Raw genomic sequence first — 14452 nt, forward strand, 5'->3', positions numbered from 1 at the left:
GTAACTTCACTCATTTATTTCTGTTTACTGTAAATCTATCTATCTGCTGGTTATTCCTTTACATGCATCATGATACTGAGTCAATGTATCCGTTTATTTAGCGTTATTGTTCTATATTGTGCATTATCTCATTTAGTTTCTTCTAAAACTACACATTTCACGTCATATATATTTTTACAGATAAATGCAGACATAAATGGCAACAGACACATAAGGGGAAGAAAAAAATAGAAAGAAATCTCGTTTTGAATGCTTTACATTGAACTCTTAGTGCACAGGCTGTGTGATTGCTATCTTAGTGCGCAGGCTGTGTGATTGCTATCTTAGTGCGCAGGCTGTGTGATGGCTATCTTAGTGCACAGGCTGTGTGATTGCTATCTTAGTGCACAGGCTGTGTGGTTGCTATCTTAGTGCACAGGCTGTGTGATTGCTATCTTAGTGCACAGGCTCTGTGATTGCTATCCTAGTGCACATGCTGTGTGGTTGCTATCTTAGTGCGCAGGCTGTGTGATTGCTATTTAGGGCACAGGCTGTGTGATTGCTATCTTAGTGCACAGGCTGTGTGGTTGCTATCTTAGTGCACAGGCTGTGTGATTGCTATCTTAGTGCACAGGCTGTGTGATTGCTATCTTAGTGCACAGGCTGTGTGATTGCTATCTTAGTGCACAGGCTGTGTGATTGCTATCTTAGTGCACAGGCTGTGTGGTTGCTATCTTAGTGCACAGGCTGTGTGATTGCTAGCCATTGATCTGCTGCAGTAGGAACCCAGTGAAGGTGGTGTCGTCGTCTGCATCTGCGTAGAGTCCATTCTTAGAGCTGTGAACCTGCAGCCACACTTCCTCTCCCACACCGAGCTTCAGAAGAGACGCCCCAGACGCCTGAGTGGTCCTCTTCAAGTCAGCCATGTAGGTGTACTGGACCTTCTGCTTGTTCCTCATCAACGTGACCCACATGTCGTTTTTGAACACTGTGATCTGATAGGTAAAGAAGTAAAGCCCGGGGACGGGTGCAGTGAATTTCCCGGACGCTGGGCTGTATGCATTCTGCTCATTGTAGATCACCTTAGTGAATTTGATAGGCTCCCCAGCAGTGGGGCCGCCCGCCCCCAGACCCACGTGGAATGCACACACTTCCGCTGCACTTCCTCCGTGAATGGAAGGGTCAAAGGCTCCTGGGGGCCCAGCTTTACCAGGGGGCCCCCTGTGGCCCCTCTCTCCTGGTGCACCTGGTTAAAAAGAAAGCAAAATACGAGTGATGGGAACCCTTATAAAAGTTGCCCACAGTATATTTTGCATGCTTGCCATTGTTACATTATATCTTTCCCATAGTTTACCATGCTTATTATAATGCTTTACCATACCTCTGTGCTTTACAATGCTTACCATGTTTTCACTATGCTTATTATATACCTTTGTAAGGGAAGGAGCGCAGTGCTCACAAGTCACGACACAGTTTTAATGTGGGGCAGGGTTTAACCTCTGTGGCCGGGTTGTTATAATGAATTGGTAACTTTGGCTGCTCTCCAGGTTGGACAGAGCGAGTCTGCAGACAGCGTCAGAGTCGTTACTGCTTCACTTCGCTCTCTTTATACTCGTGAGGGTTCAAGGAGTTTGCTATCTGAGACAATGCTTTGCTTTTCTGCTGTCCTCGAGGTCATCAATTCAGTAATTAACAGATTACATGAAATCCTGACATTGCCAATTCAGCGTCCCTCACATTTCAAATCTCTGTTTGCATTCCCATGAATGTATCCTATTGAAGTGCTGGGAACGACTGTGTTAGCTGCTCTGCTGTTCTGTGTTACAGGATGTTAGAGGTTTTTTCATAGGTGTTTTCACTGCTTTACTGCAATGTATGCATTATATATTTTCTGTGGGGAAACACATTTTACAATCATTCAAACCTTTTGTGTACATCAAAAACAAAAACAAAACCTTTCATTTTATATATAAGAAAACATTTATTGTGTTGGTTCGCTCATAAGCATGGTTGTTTTAAATATCTTCAGCAGTGTGATGTGTGCCCAACCCTGCTGCTCTCATACCTGGATCCCCCTTCTCGCCTTGGGGTCCTGCCGGCCCTTCTCTGCCGTCTCTGCCGGGTACACCCTGTGGGCCTCGCTCCCCAGGAATGCCAGGTATCCCAGGCTGGCATGGCTTCTCCTCGATGGAGAGGACTGTCCCCATCTCCACCAGCAACACGACACACAGCAGCACAGCGACTCTGCACATCTTCTCAAACTACACGCATTCACAACATATATACACACCTGTCTTATTAAAGGCTTTCAGGGTTATTACAATGCAAATTCAATGGTACGCTACTGGCATTATAATAGTCATGTTATAATAAAGTAATAGGAAGATAGTTTCACAGACCCACATTAGCCTTAATCCTGGAATACTTTACCCAATGTAACCCAATGTTACAACTAACACAAAATATTACAAATCAACAGCTCAGTAATATTTAGGTGAAATATTTTCTTATAACACACATATCACATAAAGTGTGCATATACATTTTAAAATGGCAGCCTGTCAAAACTACTGCTTTTAAAATACTAATAAGAAATACGGCAACTCAGTATTACTTGTTCAGTCTTACCGTTTTGTCTGTCTTGTTTTTTTGTTTTTTTCCTCTGGGTCCTCCAAAACGTTTTTTGTTTGCCCCTGGCTTTTATACCTTCTAATTGTCTGGATTCTTAAATAACAAGAATTGTGGTTCGCAATTCCCAGCACAGTAAACCTGTGATCTGCTGTAATTATTAACCGTCTCAGTGCTACCTCTGGCACAGGGGGGTCCAATTTGTGGTTAGCTTGCACTGAAGTTGTACAGCGTGAAGATAGGGAGGTTATACAATAAGAGAGTCCAATATTTTCTTCTGGTAGTTACAGCCGTGAAAAAAAAGAAAAACAAAGCCAAGTAGACAAACATTTTGGTTAGTGCCTTCTTTAGTGCACTGGAAAAAAGAAATTTAAAACAGAGAAATGGGTCATTTTAATAATAATAACAACACCTGCTTCAGAGTCATAGACAGTCAAAGCATACTTTATTAATTAATAAGCAGTGATGCAACATTATAAACATACTGAGCAAAGCTAAACACATGTATTCATTCTAGAAATACTGCACAGATCATACCTGGTATGCATGCTGTGAATGGGTCTGTGCTGTGCATGCATGTTCAGTATTGAAAACATTGACTTAGCAAGTAAAAATGATCATTGCATGCTTTAAGCATTTAATAGTGTGTGCTAGATCCAAAGACAGCAGACCAGTGCAGTTCATGGTGTTATTATTATGAGTATGTATATTCAGAATTAATATCGTTGTTTGAATATTTGTTAATCTCAAAATGCATTTTTTTTTTTCGATGGTCACCAGATTCTGCTAAACATCTTTGTTCTGATTGCTGAAAGTCTGTGGTGTTTATTACACAGAGCTTCCCCTTTATAACGCGGGAGTCTGAGCCCTAAGTAAGAGACTGAGCAGTTTGGCTTCTCTTTAATGAGCCGTGACTGTACCGTATTATAACCTGTGTTGTTACTCGTCCTACTCTAAAAGATAAAGCAGGAAGCCTGTGAAAGTGGTATCGTCGTTACTGTCTGTATACAGGCCGTTGTAAGAGTCATCGTACACCTGCAGCCAGACTCTGTCAGATTTGAGCAGGCTGATGACTGCAGCTCCCGAGGCCTGGATGGTCTTTCCAAGGTCGTCACACTGCGTGTACTGAGCCACCTCGTCGTTCTTCCTCAGGGTCACTTTAACATTCACACTCACTACAGTGAGCTGGTATGTGAAGAAGTACAGCCCGCTCCGCGGTGCCGTAAACTCCCCTGTAGCCACGTTGTAGGCCTTCTGGTCGTTGTAGAAGAGCTTGGTGAATTTGATGGGGGAGCCTGAGGGGGGTTTGCTCGATGACAGCCCAACATGGAAGGCGACGATCGCTGATTTCACCTGTCCCGGTGGTCCTGCTTCTCCAGGATGTCCTGAAACCATGAAGAGAAACACAAATTAAGAATGGGGTTATTTTTATAAACATAAATCCAGTTTTTCAGAACTAGAAAATTGATCTGGAGTACATTTTTGCCCCTGATTGACTATGGTGAAGTTATTTACAGAGTATCTACTACCAACATGTCAAGATTAGCCCCTTGATTATATATATATATATATATATATATATATATATATATATATATATATGGCTGCAAGAGGAGACCTCAGTGACTTTGAAAGAGGGGTGATTGTTGGGGCACGTTTGGCAGGAGCTTCAGTGACCAAGACAGCTCAACTTGCTGATGTTTCATGAGGAACAGTGTCTAAGGTGATGTCGGCATGGAACTCCAAGGGAAAGACATCATCAGCAAAGGGCAACAGTGGGCGGAAACGCATACTCCAGGATCGTGATATCCGTGCATTAATTTGATGTGCAAGGCAAAACAGGCAAGCAACTGCAGATCAATTGACTGCAAATTTCAACCTGGGGCGCGAGCAGCCAGTTTCATCAAAAACGGTCCGCCGAGAACTGCACAGAGCGGGATACCACAGTGGCCCAACGCCCTATGACTTTAAGTGACTTTACATTGGTCTTTCCATTTTTCTGGCCACTACCTGTATATATATATATATATATATATATATATATATATATATATATATGCCTTTACTTACCAGGCTCTCCTTTTTCTCCTTTCGTTCCTTGGGGTCCCATCTTTCCAGGGTGGCCCTCGAGGCCCCTCTCTCCCTTTGGCCCTTTAATGTAAAGAATACAAAGAACAATGACTTTGCACAGGAGCTGAACCCTCAGAGAACTAGGATCAGACCTGTAAGTAATGTAACTGGAGGTCTCTGAAGCAGTCGGAAGTTGTTTGTTTCTCAGTTTTGTACGTTACTGTTGAATATAGAGTTTATTAAAGACTGAATGTTTTGAAAATATATATATGAAGGACTGAAACAAAGAAACATCGCAACCATACTAAAGTCATGAAAAGTCACCTTTGTGAGGTTGGACTGTAGACAGGTCTGCTAAGGTTACCTACACTACAATACACACGTTTGTGATGCATGGTAAGTGATCAGAACTAGACTGATTAGAACAGGAGTAAGCCCTGCTGGAACCTCCCATATTACCCTTTGTGAGTGTCTGTGATTACGGAGTAAAGCAATGGGTTTTTATTTACCTGCCTGTCCTATCTCCCCATGGTGTCCCGGATTCCCATCCCTGCCATCCCTGCCAGCCGGCCCGTGCGTCCCAGGGGAGCCGGGGATCCCAGGAATGCCAGCATTGCAGACCTTCAATCCGTCGTCCACCAGCGCCACCTCCTGGACACAGCACCCCGTGAGGACAAGAGCCAGCAGAACCACAGCAGCAAACGGCATCTGTGCAGGAATACAATTATTCCTTTGTATAAAACACTTACCTTTCAGAGGCTGGGATTTCTATATTCAGTTCACTACATAATGACTAGCTTTGAAATTCCAATGTTCTTTTATAGCATCAATTAAAGAAAAAACAAGATCATCGAATGTTGTGCACTGTTAATTATTGGGTTTACTGAAAGACTATTAGCCTAATAGGCTAGTGCAGCTGTTTGTTAATCATTTATTCACATTATTAATAGCCGCTGGATTCATTAGTTAACCTTTCGAAGAACAGAGATTGAAAGGATCATGTTATCCAAAGTAATGTCCAGTAAACAGCCGGTGTCAGTGTCCGTGTGAAGTGTCTTATTGTTCTAGTGAGAGGTGTCAGTGTTCGTGTGAAGTGTCTTATTGTTCTAGTGAGAGGTGTCAGTGTCCGTGTGAAGTGTCTTATTGTTCTAGTGAGAGGTGTCAGTGTTCGTGTGAAGTGTCTTATTGTTCTAGTGAGAGGTGTCATCTGGTACAGTTTGGGTAAAAGAGGACCTCAAAGGGAACAGTGTGGAATGGGTTCTGTTATAGTAAGAGACTGCCCTTACTATACATTTAAATTGTTTTAATTGTTCTCAGGAACTACTCTTAACCATTTCATGCATGGCGACCTTATATGGGGACAGAAACAAAAATTCTCTCTAGTCTTTATATGGGGGCATATGGGAGATGCAAATGCATGCTATCCGGCAGTGTATCACTCTGAGGATCTCATCTCACTGACAGGGGACAGGACAGAATCCGTACCGGCAGTGTATCACTCTGAGGATCTCATCTCACTGACAGGGGACAGGACAGAATCCGTACCGGCAGTGTATTACGGGCAGCAGTGTGGAGTAGTGGTTAGGGCTCTGGACTCTTGACCGGAGGGTTGTGGGTTCAATCCCCAGTGGGGGACACTGCTGTTGTACCCTTGAGCAAGGTACTTTACCTAGATTGCTCCAGTAAAAACCCAACTGTATAAATGGGTAATTATATGTAAAAATAATGTGATATCTGTATAATGTGAAATAATGTATAATGTGATATCTTGTGACAATTGTAAGTCGCCCTGGATAAGGGCGTCTGCTAAGAAATAAATAATAATAATAATAATAATAATAATAGTCTCACTGACAGGGGACAGGACAGAATCCGTACCGGCAGTGTATCACTCTGAGGATCTCATCTCACTGACAGGGGACAGGACAGAATCCGTACCGGCAGTGTATCACTCTGAGGATCTCATCTCACTGACAGGGGACAGGACAGAATCCGTACCGGCAGTGTATCACTCTGAGGATCTCATCTCACTGACAGGGGACAGGACAGAATCCGTACCGGCAGTGTATCACTCTGAGGATCTCATCTCACTGACAGGGGACAGGACAGAATCCGTACCGGCAGTGTATCACACAACGCTGCCTGTTCCACGTGGTCAGCACTGCTGTTTCTTTCCACTGCGTAATCAAGTGCTTGAAACCCATTCCGCCTCAGTTATTTTTCAGCTAGCTACAGTTAGGGTTTATTTTTTTTAATGAAACAGCAGTTTTTGATTCTGCTTTGGTTGTTCTGGGCTGGTAACCCTTCAATCAGTAACAAGCTGGTTTTAAAAAATGTTTTGACACATTCATCTGTTATGCTGTTGAGAAACCTAACACAAGAGCACAGTTAATGTAGGTACGCACATTATATACAGACAAGGGTGCAAAAGCCTGTAATGTCACCCTATCAGCCCACACACTAACTCAGTATGCAGTGCGGTTCTGGGTTGGTTTACAGTGGAAAAGGGTCACTGATAGGACTCAATATATGCGCGCGTCAAACATTAGATTGGATATGTACTGGTAGTTAAAGAGCGAATATCAAATCGTCTTAAAAGATCTTTTTTCTGTTGTGCTCCTCGTTTGTGGAACTCTATTCCGGTTGACATTAGGCAGGTTGGATTCTTTTAAGTTTAAGCTGAAATGTAATGTGCTTTTATATAACTGGTTGCAGCTGGAGTGTATTGTACATAAGAGCTCTTTTGTTTAGTTTTTTTTTTACTTTGTACAGCGCTCTGGGATGCTATGGCATGAAGGGTGCTATATAAAAACCTGTTCTCTCTAGCAGGGGCCAGTGTTATCTGCATCAGACACCATGACAAGGCAGTATATTCAGTTGATCTAAACTTTGGCTGATCTACACACCACCACAGCTGATTAAATAAATAACAAAGGGTCCAGTGGCCAGTTTCCTAAAAACACCTCAAGTTAAATGTAAGTCTCTATAGCATCTCTGTATGTAGAACTCTGGGTTTAATTGAGTAAATGGTATGGAGTTCTGCACCTGTTTTCAGGGATGGAAATATGACTGTGTTGCAGAGCAGTTTCACCCAATCTTTTAGTGTGTACTTGATTAGCCACAGTGTACAGGTAACAAGCTCAGGTGTGTCTTATTAAAATTCAGAGTAAAATTAGGAATGGATCAAACTGCTATGCAATGGAAGTTCCAAAAATGTTATTTGTTATTATATTTATGTGTTGTTTTTCGGGAGTTGAGAGATATAGCAGCTGTTTTTAGGATATAGCAGTGAGACTGCTGTTTTTAGGATATAGCAGTGAGACTGCTCTGTTTTTAGGATATAGCAGTGAGACTGCTCTGTTTTTATGATATAGCAGTGAGACTGCTCTGTTTTTATGATATAGCAGTGAGACTGCTCTGTTTTTAGGATATTGCAGTGAGACTGCTCTGTTTTTATGATAGAGCAGTGAGACTGCTCTGTTTTTATGATATAGCAGTGAGACTGCTCTGTTTTTATGATAGAGCAGTGAGATTGCTCTGTTTTTATGATATAGCAGTGAGACTGCTCTGTTTTTAGGATATAGCAGTGAGACTGCTCTGTTTTTAGGATATAGCAGTGAGACTGCTCTGTTTTTATGATAGAGCAGTGAGACTGCTCTGTTTTTATGATAGAGCAGTGAGACTGTTCTGTTTTTATGATAGAGCAGTGAGACTGCTCTGTTTTTATGATAGAGCAGTGAGACTGCTCTGTTTTTATGATAGAGCAGTGAGACTGCTCTGTTTTTATGATAGAGCAGTGAGACTGCTCTGTTTTTATGATATAGCAGTGAGACTGCTCTGTTTTTATGATAGAGCAGTCAGACTGCTCTGTTTTTAGGATATAGCAGTGAGACTGCTCTGTTTTTAGGATAGAGCAGTGAGACTGCTCTGTTTTTAGGATATAGCAGTGAGACTGCTCTGTTTTTATGATAGAGCAGTGAGACTGCTCTGTTTTTATGATAGAGCAGTGAGACTGTTCTGTTTTTATGATAGAGCAGTGAGACTGCTCTGTTTTTATGATAGAGCAGTGAGACTGCTCTGTTTTTATGATAGAGCAGTGAGACTGCTCTGTTTTTATGATAGAGCAGTGAGACTGCTCTGTTTTTATGATAGAGCAGTGAGACTGCTCTGTTTTTATGATATAGCAGTGAGACTGCTCTGTTTTTATGATAGAGCAGTCAGACTGCTCTGTTTTTAGGATATAGCAGTGAGACTGCTCTGTTTTTAGGATAGAGCAGTGAGACTGCTCTGTTTTTAGGATATAGCAGTGAGACTGCTCTGTTTTTATGATATAGCAGTGAGATTGCTCTGTTTTTATGATATAGCAGTGAGACTGCTCTGTTTTTATGATATAGCAGTGAGACTGCTCTGTTTTTAGGATATAGCAGTGAGACTGCTCTGTTTTTATGATAGAGCAGTGAGACTGCTCTGTTTTATGATAGAGCAGTGAGACTGCTGTTTTTCAAAGGGGCGCTTAGCTGCTGGACTGGAAGTTAATGTATATTTCAGACACGTTGCTTCAGCTTGTTAGGAGAATGCTTTAATAATTAAAGGGAGGTCAAAACAATGTGAACAGGTTTTACCGGACAGCATCTGGCTAACTGCCCAATATCTTTTTTTTCTCTCATTTTCGAAAGAATTATTGTCAACAACAGGGCTTTCCGGTTAAGCATTGATTTGCAAACCATGTTCTTTCAGAGTTCAAAGAGAGGATTCTTGAACCCCAGAGCCCTGTGATTCCAGTACAGTGGTCAGTTGGTAAGGTATTAAACCCATTTTCTACCTCTCAGCAGATTTCGTTCTATGCTCACTGCTTCCCTAATCACCGTGGAGTCGAGTTGTTCAGTTTAATGCTTTAATTAAGAACTCTGATTCGTTCTTTTGATCATAACTTTATTTGCAACACTGGTGACAATACAGTGATTAAGACAAAGAGAGACTGGAGACTGCGTATGTGCTCAGAATGTATCATACTGCAACATGTGCACTTTGTACAGTATCTTGCATATAAGTATGTGCAAGATCACATAATACAGTTTGAGCAGTGTCATTGTGTATAAGAAACCCAGTGTGTTCTGTTGAACTTGGAAGACAATGCATCCTTTTATTATTTGAACCACCTCAGAACTGTCTGTGTCACTGTGTTCTTATATTGAGAGAGAGAGAGAGAGGCAGAGAGGTAGAGAGAGAGAGAGAGAGAGGGGGTATAGAGATACAGAGAGAGGAGGTAGAGAGAGAGATAGAGGGAGAGGTAGAGAGAGGGGGTATGGAGAGACAGAGAGAGGGGTAGAGAGGTAGAGAGGGGTAGAGAGGTAGAGAGAGGGGGGTATAGAGAGACAGAGAGGTAGAGAGAGAGAGGGGTAGAGAGAGAAGGGGTATAGAGAGACAGAGAGAGGGGTAGAGAGAGAGGGGGTAGAGAGAGAGGTAGAGGGAGAGGTAGAGAGAGGGGGTATGGAGAGACAGAGAGAGGGGTAGAGAGGTAGAGAGAGGGGGGTAGAGAGGTAGAGAGAGGGGGTATAGAGAGAGGGGTAGAGAGAGAGAGAGAGTTGGCACAGAGTAGGACTGGCAGAGCTGAATGGATATTTAGAGCAGCCTCAGCTGGTATCTCCCCTCTCCCCCTTGTCTCAATCTGCAAACAGCAGGAAGCCTGTGAAGGTGGTGTCGTCATCCTCGTCGGCGAATAGGCCGTTGGAGAACTCCCCTCCGATGACCTGCAGCCACACCGTGTCCCCTTCCCTGAGCTGCAGCACGGCACCCCCCGAGGCCTGGTCCTCGCTGCTCTGGTACCTGTTGGCCGTGTGCAGCACCCTTGTGCCACTCTTCACCAGAGCCACCTTCACGCTCCTCGTGTACACAGTGATGTGGTAGGTGAAGTAATAGGCCCCCGCGAACACGCATGTGAACACGCCCGTCGAGGGCTCGTAGTGGCCCTGCCGGTTATAGATGATCTTGTCGAACTTGATGGGAGCGTTGGCGGGAGGGAGCTTGGAGAGCTCAGTCAGGCCAGCAGAGAAGGCACTCCTATAAACGGTGGGCATGTCCCCAGTAGCTCCCTTCTCCCCTGCCTCTCCTCGATCCCCTTTCTCGCCTTGGTGCCCAATGTTGCCTTTGTGACCCGGGACCCCTATCTCACCCTTAGGCCCTTCTATGCCAGTAGGCCCAATAGGCCCGGGGTACCCAATCTCTCCTTGGGGGCCGACAACTCCCTGCAGCCCCTGCGGCCCTCGGGGGCCCACTTCTCCCTTAGGCCCCTGTGGCCCTGGAAGCCCACGGTCCCCTTTTTGTCCTGTATTGCCCACTGGCCCAGGAACCCCCTGGGGGCCCAACTTTCCAGGGGCCCCTCTCTCGGCCGTCTCTCCTCGCCTCCCTTTGACACCAGCAATGCCTGGAGTGCCTGGAAGGAAATCAAAGACAATCACAACTTCACTTGCTTAAGAGAAGTACTGCTCTGAAGTGGATTGACCAGGACTTCCGTTTCATAGTGGGCAAGTCTCACATGAGACTCAATAACTCTAAAACTCATTGATTAGATACAGGAGAAAGTACAGTAGATCTATCTGCACAGAAGTGGAACCCGGTACTTCGGCATGGACACCCTTGGTACATATCTCTGCGAGTCAAGCTTATTAATCAGTTGTCTCCCTTTTCATGCTTCCTATTGTTTTTATCTTGCTGCTACTCAGATCCCATGCATTATGCTGTATGACTGCACATTATTAATTATTCTTTAAGAAATGTCAGTGATAATAAATATTTTAAAATACCAACAGTGAGAAGTACTATTGGAAAGAAAGCTTTTGCTTTTGCTGCCCCCTCAGACTGGAATAAACTACCCACTGATGTGAAGTGAATAAAATAACACATTGATTGTGAAGCTGTGCTTACTGTGAGCTTGTATGTAACTGTACCTCCTGCCTTCCCCCTGTTTGTAGCTCATATGGCTTTTCCAGAGAATACAATTTGAAATCCAGGATCATGTTTTCTGCAAAGGGCAGGAGGCGTGGAGGTGTGAATTGTGCCTTTTGCTCACTGAGGGCTGCATTTCTGATGCACTAGCTATGCTCGCTACCCTTCCATTCCCTCACATGGCAGTTTACTGCCTTACCTGGGTCTCCTTTATCTCCCTTCGAGCCATCATTTCCAGGGGGACCACAAGTACCCAGCTCACCTATCAAACACAAACACAAATGTGATTATATACCGTTCTTTACAATTTACAAGCGCAACATGTTGTAGTTTTAGCATCAGATAGAATCGCTGCTGCGGTCTTTGATTAATATACATGTTTATTATTTATTAGCGTTGATTTCCAAAAGAATGCACCCTACTATGATTTAACACAATTAATACCTGCAGTCAAGCCCTGGCACCTCTGGGCTTGGCAAGGCTTCGCCCCAGCAACTCTGGGCTTGACAGGCATCTCTGTTAACATCACTTAAAGCAATGTGTGCTGGAAGACGTATCTGTGGTCTAGTACAGTACCTGAGTCTTCATTAACATCACTTAAAGCAATGTGTGCCGGAAGACGTGTCTGTGGTCTAGTACAGTACCTGAGTCTTCATTAACATCACTTAAAGCAATGTGTGCCGGAAGACGTGTCTGTGGTCTAGTACAGTACCTGAGTCTCCCTTGTCCCCTTTCCCTCCGTCTCGCCCGTCCCGTCCTGGTATCCCGTTGTGGCCGGGGTCCCCTGGAATTCCAGGGTGTCCCGACAGGCAGCCATCCCCTCTCGTCACTTCATCAGCACTGACCAGCCCGATCAGCAGCACCAGCACAGAGGTCATCGTGGACACCGGCAGCCCCCGCATGGTCTAGCAGAGAGAGGGAATCAGATACCCGGTTAAATACAGTGCAGGTGTATCTGAGGAGCACAGACACAGCTAATACAGCTGCAGTCTGTTGGGGACATTTCTGCACTAATTTGATCTCCAAATAAAAACAGGTTTTATATTTTACTAGCACAGGCAGTTTAGTTCAATGTACAGATTAGTAAGGTGTTTTATTTAATGTTCAATGTATATGCATTTCTGGCTGGATTTCTCAATGTCAATGCTATTTGCACCATTCTTTTTTTCAGACAGTAAAATAAATTGTTTGGTACCAGTTTTGTAACATTAACAGTTTGATTTTCCTTTCACAATATTTGGTGCAAATACCTGGATAAACAAAGTACTTTAAGTTCTATCCCCTTTACGGTGATTGACTCAAAAAAATAAACAAATAAACAAATAAACAAATAAATAAATAAATAAATAAATAAATAATTTGATTTGACATGATATGAAGTCTATTGAAGGGTATGTTTTACATTCTGCAGACTACAGAACCAGCATACATATTTGTAGGAAAGTCCCCAGCAACAACCAGTGACAGAATACATGGAACATCCATTTAGACAGTTTTAAACATACATTTTAAATAACTGAACATGAAATGGTATATATGTGTGTTAACAAAAGTTTACATTGTCTCTCACCTCTCTTCTTTCTTTGGTAGAATAGCAAGTTAGACCTCGTTTCCCTGCTTCTTCAGGAGTCTGGTTAGTGATTATAGCACTGATATATAAGAGAGAACACATTTGCATTGCCAGCGGTTCACTTTAACCACTTCTGTCCCACACTGTAGATTCTTCTGATTCACTCACTCTGCAGTAATATTACCAGCTGAAGGGTCCAATTCAATTTACTGGATTTCAGTGAAATATAAATTCATGCAAAAAACATTTGCATTTTGATTCTATTAGGTTACCAAGATGTTTAGTAAGCAAGGGGTCTATGTGGGGTTAAACAGGCTAGGAATGCACCATCCCCAGTTGTATTGCATTTCATGATCTGTCCCAATACTTGTTGGAAGATACACACATGCAGAAGTTCAAACTGATGAACAGAACATACATATTGCACCGCTACAGCCACAGTACCTGTCTGGAGACAGGAATATAGAGACACGGTGGCTGTTTATATGTATTTACTGTCTCTATGTGGAGAAGCGCTCATCACATTGAGAGGGAACGTGGTGTGGGCATTCATCAGTATTGGATATTAAGAAAGCCTGGAGTCTGTACACAAAGGGAAATGAAAGGTGAAGTGTGGTTAATGGAAGTCGTTATGTACGTACGAAGAAACACATTTTTAAAACAGCTTGTAAAAAGAAAATAAGCACACACAAAAAACAAAGCAATCTGTATATGCAGGTGTACATGGGAAAAGGAAAGCCTCATTAACAATACACAGAAAGGTGGAGATTGCCACCACAGTTCTGTATCTCAGTCAGACCATTACAAAGTTTTGTTTGAGTGCCATCTTGTGGTGGAAACGGTGGAAGTGCAAGCCTGCTCAGGAGCATGTGATCCCAGCAGCTTGCTATACTGGAGCTGGTCATCTTTCATTCTGTATTTCATCATTTGTTTTACTTGGTTGGTTTCCAGCTCAGTACTTTTTCCACTTTCCACAAGAAAAAAACTTTGATAACAGAAGTGTGTGCCGGTCCACTATGCATATGCCCTGTCTGCAGAGAGCAAACAAGAGCATGTCTACAACAGAGAGCAAACAAGAGCATGTTTAGAACTGCTGAACAGAGAGGGAACAAGAGCACGTCTAGAACAGAGATGGAACAAGAGCACGTCTAGAACTGCTGAACAGAGAGGGAACAAGAGCACGTCTAGAACAGAGAGGGAACAAGAGCACGTCTAGAACTGCTGAACAGAGAGGGAACAAGAGCATGTCTAGAACTGCTG

At 43.3% G+C, this 14452-nt stretch overlaps 3 protein-coding genes across 4 annotated transcripts; all 3 read right to left on the reverse strand.

Annotated features, from left to right (window-relative positions):
* Positions 1 to 2738, reverse strand: LOC117972705 (complement C1q and tumor necrosis factor-related protein 9-like). Its single transcript, XM_034922691.2, has 3 exons — positions 2608 to 2738; positions 2045 to 2240; positions 1 to 1225 (listed from the first exon to the last, which is right to left on the reverse strand). Exons 2-3 carry the CDS (start codon positions 2229 to 2231, stop codon positions 738 to 740), a joined length of 675 nt encoding a protein of 224 aa, XP_034778582.1. The 5' UTR covers positions 2232 to 2240; positions 2608 to 2738; the 3' UTR covers positions 1 to 737.
* A 297-nt stretch (positions 2739 to 3035) lies between these two features.
* On the reverse strand, positions 3036 to 5448 carry LOC131738019 (complement C1q and tumor necrosis factor-related protein 9-like). Its single transcript, XM_059030662.1, has 3 exons — positions 5187 to 5448; positions 4678 to 4758; positions 3036 to 3992 (listed from the first exon to the last, which is right to left on the reverse strand). The coding sequence occupies exons 1-3, from the start codon at positions 5383 to 5385 to the stop codon at positions 3556 to 3558; spliced, it is 717 nt and encodes a 238-aa protein (XP_058886645.1). The 5' UTR covers positions 5386 to 5448; the 3' UTR covers positions 3036 to 3555.
* Positions 5449 to 9592: 4144 nt separating this feature from the next.
* Positions 9593 to 13468, reverse strand: LOC117407483 (complement C1q and tumor necrosis factor-related protein 9). 2 transcript variants are annotated; one of them, XM_059030659.1, is made up of 4 exons: positions 13193 to 13468; positions 12335 to 12527; positions 11822 to 11884; positions 9593 to 11110 (listed from the first exon to the last, which is right to left on the reverse strand). In XM_059030659.1, exons 1-4 carry the CDS (start codon positions 13298 to 13300, stop codon positions 10341 to 10343), a joined length of 1134 nt encoding a protein of 377 aa, XP_058886642.1. In that variant the 5' UTR covers positions 13301 to 13468; the 3' UTR covers positions 9593 to 10340. The 2 variants fall into 2 exon arrangements, with proteins under 2 accessions (XP_058886642.1, XP_058886643.1); XM_059030660.1 differs by lacking the exon at positions 13193 to 13468 and having other exon boundaries at positions 12335 to 12851.
* Positions 13469 to 14452: the final 984 nt, after the last annotated feature.

This window comes from Acipenser ruthenus, chromosome 9, assembly GCF_902713425.1.
Source record: "Acipenser ruthenus chromosome 9, fAciRut3.2 maternal haplotype, whole genome shotgun sequence".
Lineage (NCBI taxonomy): Eukaryota > Metazoa > Chordata > Actinopteri > Acipenseriformes > Acipenseridae > Acipenser > Acipenser ruthenus.

Excerpts from the sequence above, each read along its gene's own strand:
- LOC117972705 (XM_034922691.2), bottom strand. The coding sequence starts at position 2,231 with ATGTGCAGAGTCGCTGTGCTGCTGTGTGTCGTGTTGCTGGTGGAGATG. Across the intron at positions 1,226-2,044 it reads AGGCGAGAAGGGGGATCCAG|GTGCACCAGGAGAGAGGGGC; the intron begins GTATGAGAGCAG and ends CTTTTTAACCAG.
- LOC131738019 (XM_059030662.1), bottom strand. The coding sequence starts at position 5,385 with ATGCCGTTTGCTGCTGTGGTTCTGCTGGCTCTTGTCCTCACGGGGTGC. Across the intron at positions 4,759-5,186 it reads TGGGGAGATAGGACAGGCAG|GGCCAAAGGGAGAGAGGGGC; the intron begins GTAAATAAAAAC and ends TTTACATTAAAG. Across the intron at positions 3,993-4,677 it reads AGGAGAAAAAGGAGAGCCTG|GACATCCTGGAGAAGCAGGA; the intron begins GTAAGTAAAGGC and ends TCATGGTTTCAG.
- LOC117407483 (XM_059030659.1), bottom strand. The coding sequence starts at position 13,300 with ATGCAAATGTGTTCTCTCTTATATATCAGTGCTATAATCACTAACCAG. Across the intron at positions 12,528-13,192 it reads CTACCAAAGAAAGAAGAGAG|ACCATGCGGGGGCTGCCGGT; the intron begins GTGAGAGACAAT and ends TCTCTCTGCTAG. Across the intron at positions 11,885-12,334 it reads AGGGGACAAGGGAGACTCAG|GTGAGCTGGGTACTTGTGGT; the intron begins GTACTGTACTAG and ends TGTGTTTGATAG.